The 4,329-nt window shown below is 47.1% G+C and overlaps 1 protein-coding gene across 1 annotated transcript in view; it reads right to left on the bottom strand.

The window, feature by feature from the left end:
* The window catches only part of itgb8 (integrin, beta 8), a gene marked incomplete at both ends in the record, with an annotated part of 29,497 nt that extends 25,865 nt beyond the window's left edge, over window positions 1–3,632 (bottom strand). Inside the window, 2 exons of the mRNA XM_080859672.1 lie at window positions 2,540–2,628; window positions 3,539–3,632. Of these exons, the coding sequence (XP_080715798.1) occupies window positions 2,540–2,628; window positions 3,539–3,632 (183 nt within the window). The remainder of the gene's footprint in view (window positions 1–2,539; window positions 2,629–3,538) is intronic.
* Between the last annotated feature and the right edge of the window lie 697 nt (window positions 3,633–4,329).

Raw genomic sequence — 4,329 nt, forward strand, 5'->3', positions numbered from 1 at the left:
GTCAATGCAATCCACATTGAGGCCAACTCCATGGCTAATGTGCCTTAACTAACTGAATAGTTTGGTTGAGATTCTGATGGGCTCAGTTAAATATGGGTGTTCCAGGTGTCAATGCAATCCACATTGAGGCCAACTCCATGGCTAATGTGCCTTAACTAACTGAATAATAGTTTGATGAGAATCTGATGGGCTTGGTTAAATATGGGTGTTCACGAACAGGACACGGAAGACTGGAGAAGAGAATGGTATGCTGGTGGGGTAGGTGAGAGCTACTTAATTTGATTGACTTATGGTAAATAGCCTATTAACACTATATATTTCTGGGTATACTCAGTGTTTCTAGAAAAACTTGTAGTGCTTTACATTTCATGCTTCGCAAGTACCAGTGGTACTGAATAACACCTGAGCAATTGGGTCAAATCCCTTTGAACCACCGCATTTCAGCTAGGAGAAGGAATACTGGATTTCAGTTGTTTTGAGTTACAGATCCTGTAAAACTGCATAAACCACAAGTGTTCAAAAGACTTATCGAGATTATGGATTAGGGTACCGGGTACAAATAAACACCTTGTGACCGGAGCACAGCAATACAACAACTCTAATCCGGATACCAAGCGCAACAGAAACTCTCACGACAGTGCCGCTAACTCTCAGGGCTGTCTAGAATTGAGATGGATTGTCCCATTCAGAAACAATAGAAGCCGCGCATAGTCTTCTGTGGGTTCCTCTGTGACATGGCCGCATGACACAGCCTGAGACTCCGTGCACAAGTGTAATTAACACAAAAAGCACCAGAGCTGGCAACCACTGTCTGCATTGACTCGATTCCCGAAGTGGTGTTTCCCTTAATTTTCATCATCGTCAGACAAACGTTGAAGCTATTTTCGGAATTCATTGCGGATCCAGGAATGGCTGCGAAATCAATCATCCCACAAATAGCACCCCCGGGGTGACATCACCATCCGATACAGACTTTCAGCACCACTCAAGTGAGCAGCGAGGCTAGGGACTCAGACTCTCTAGGGCGTCTAGGGCCGTGCTTTGAGGGAGCGAGACAGATAAGACCTTGTCAGAAGGAGCAAGGCGTCAGGCTTAGTGACCCTGCGCGAGATAAGGGCCACTCAGCGTCGGACAGTGGTCTGGGAAAGCACCTGACGTTATAGGGCCACCGCTCGGCCAAGCGGCTGGCCAATGGGCTCCTGGCGTCACAGTGGGTTTTTCTTTTATGGTTTCCCACGCCCGGCGGCCTGGTAAGTACTCTGTTTTTATGAGTACAGGGGATTAACAGGCTCAGTGGCCTGTACACAATGGGGAGACCCGAGACACGTTTGAACAGATAGATGAAGAGTGTGTGTGTGTGTGTGTGTGTGTGTGTGTGTGTGTGTGTGTGTGTGTGTGTGTGTGTGTGTGTGTGTGAGAGAGAGAGTGAGAGAGAGAGGGTTTCTGCGTGTGTGTATGCATATGCATTTCAGAGGGAACTCCAAATCAAAATCAGTGCCCCCTTTTTTGTCCTGGCCTTGTGTGTGTGTGTGCGTGTGTGTAATGTGTGTACGTATCTGTGTGTATTGATTGTGTGTGTGTGTATGTATGTGTATGTTCCATGTCTGTGACTGTGGATCTGTACCTTGCCATCCAAATGTTTGTTTGCTTGTGTGTGTGTGTGGGTGTGTGTGTGTGTGTGTGTGTGTGTGTGTGTGTGTGTGTGTGTGTACATGAGAGACAAAAAAGATGACTTGCCTAGGTGTGCAAGCATTGTGTGTACACACAGTGTGTAAGTGATAAGGTGTGCGTAAGGCATATGAGTATGTGTGTATACGCAACTGGAAAGGTATGAGTGGGGGTGTGACACTGCTCCTATCTCCATGAAGTGTGTGGAGGTGTCTATGTACGTGTGTGAAGGTATGAGGACACATGCAAGTCAGAGAGATAATATTTGTCTGACTGTGTGTATTTTATCTAAAGAAATAAGAAAACTTTTTCCAAATAAGTGTGCGATGTTTGATTATGTATGATCCTGTGTGTGAGTACATGCTCATCAGTGTTTCATCATGCCTATTGTAAGTGTGTGTGAGAGCGAAAGCGAGAGAGATGCAAAGAGAGAGATACAAAGAGAGAGAGAGAAAGAGAAAGAAAGAGTGTGTGTGTATAGATGATAGGGTGTGGACTATATGCACAAGCACTGAAGATGGGGGTTGCCACTGAGATATTTGTTGTGTTATCTCTGAAAGACTAAACACACACCACGCAGAGAGAGGGGGGGGGGGGGGAGAGAGAGAGAGAGACAGAGACAGAGAGGGGGGAGAGAGAGAGAGAGACAGTGGCAGAGACAGAGACAGAGACAGAGAGGGGGGAGAGAGAGAGAGAGAGAGAGAGAGACAGTGACAGAGAGAGATAGAGAGAGAGAGAGAGAGAGAGAGAGAGAGAGAAATAGAGATAGAGAACATAGAACACAGGCTCCCCTGATTCCAATCTGTTTTGAAAACAGCTTTTGTCCGCATCCTTACGTGCTCAGAGGAGAGACAGCAAGAATGTTACCCACCTCTTGAACACACCAGCCGCAGTCTGGGCCTCGGAGCAGGCACTCTTCACATGACGAGACGTAGGGCGATGCACAGGCGCCGTCCGCCGCTGAACACACAGTAGGGCACATGAAGGGACACAATTTACACATGAATGAATGATCACAGAGGGGGGAATCTTGTGTGGAGCACACTGCTCTCGTCTCACACAAACACACACACACACACACACACACACACACACACACACACACACACACACACACACACACACACACACACACAGGAGAGAATACACACTGCTCTCGTCTCACACACATTCAGCAGGCGCTACACAAGAGCCATTATGTGGGTGTTCACGCATCGAAATGTCATTAACACTGGTGACATGACTTGGCTCATCAACAATGTGATGAAAACTGCTGTTTACAGACTACTACTACAACACTGCTATTTGAGTCAACAATTGTGATGAGTTAGTAGACCTGTAGAGCAAACTGATGTGAGAAATCTGATGAAACTACTTCATGTTGTACCTTTGTACATTCTTCATATAGCAGGTGACAACAGACCTAATCGATTACTTTCAACTGTCAATGAATGACCAGTTACGCCTATGCTCTGTGAGAGACTAGGATGAAAGTCTTAATCTTCACTCCATGAATACAGTTTATCACACGCTAAAAGCACATACAAAATACATCTTAGCGATAGGGAGGTAGGAGAGGCAGCTTGCTCACAGTCAACACCTCGGAAACGGAACTCCCCTGACAAGAATTCTGTGTGGGGTGTAGTTAGTTAGGTCAAGGGCGTCGATTAGGTCATGGACAATCAGATATCTGCTCTAATTTAACCCAAATTGAGCCATTCAAAGGGGGTCGTAATAGAGCTCTTCCATTGCTAAGTATAACCAGGTGAACACAAACTGTTTATATAACCATTTAAAACAAAACCGGCATTTGGTATTAATGCACAAGTAAAGCAAAACATTGCGCACATTCTCCTCATTCACAACTCACCCGTTCGAGAGATGCTGATCAAAACAATGAGCAGTGCGATGAGCAGCTTGCGATGCAGAATGAAGTTAGTGTATTTACGCAGCCAGGAAGTCATAGCAGCATGGAAGGAGGAAGCGGTCCGACCCCGGAGACAGCACTGCCAGGTGGCTAGAATCGCTACTGAGATCTGCCTCCGAGAACTCGGCCAACCTGGTCCCTCTCGAACAAAAGGCGCAGACGGGAGTGCAAGGACCGCATTGTGACACGTTTCTGTATTTACCCAGTAACCCTATAATCCTTGTGGCGTTCACATCTCCGAAATCAGATTATCACGGCAATCAACAAGGCTCGCTTGTTCGGCCGAACAGGAGCCCCTTTTCAGGGGAGCGCACAGCACAGAATTGTCGGTCCGCCTCTCTCCATTTAAACGAGCGTGCAGGTGTTGTCCGTCACTGCGAGTCTCCCACGGCTTTCACTTTTGCTGAGAGGACGGTCTCTCTGCTACGATAAAGCAAGTCATTTCGAGCGTTTGAAGTTACCTTTCAAGTCGGCTGGCAGGCGGGCTGTTGCTGATATGTTTCATCTGGATCTGAGCGTGTGGATTTGCGCTTTTTATTCCGCTACACTGAGTCAGTCGGCTCTATGGCAACGACGCTGCCCACACCGCCGGTTGGAGGGAAGGCTACCGTTAAAAGTGCTTACTACACAGAGTAGGCGGGGGAGAGAAAGAATTCAGAGATAGTCCCACTACCTTGGGCACGCATTGTTAAACTTACTTCGCTGCCTCTTTTGTGGTGAAATGGGGGACTCCT

The sequence above is a fragment of the Sprattus sprattus genome (genome assembly GCF_963457725.1).
Source record: "Sprattus sprattus genome assembly, chromosome: 20".
Classification (NCBI taxonomy): Eukaryota; Metazoa; Chordata; class Actinopteri; order Clupeiformes; family Clupeidae; genus Sprattus; species Sprattus sprattus.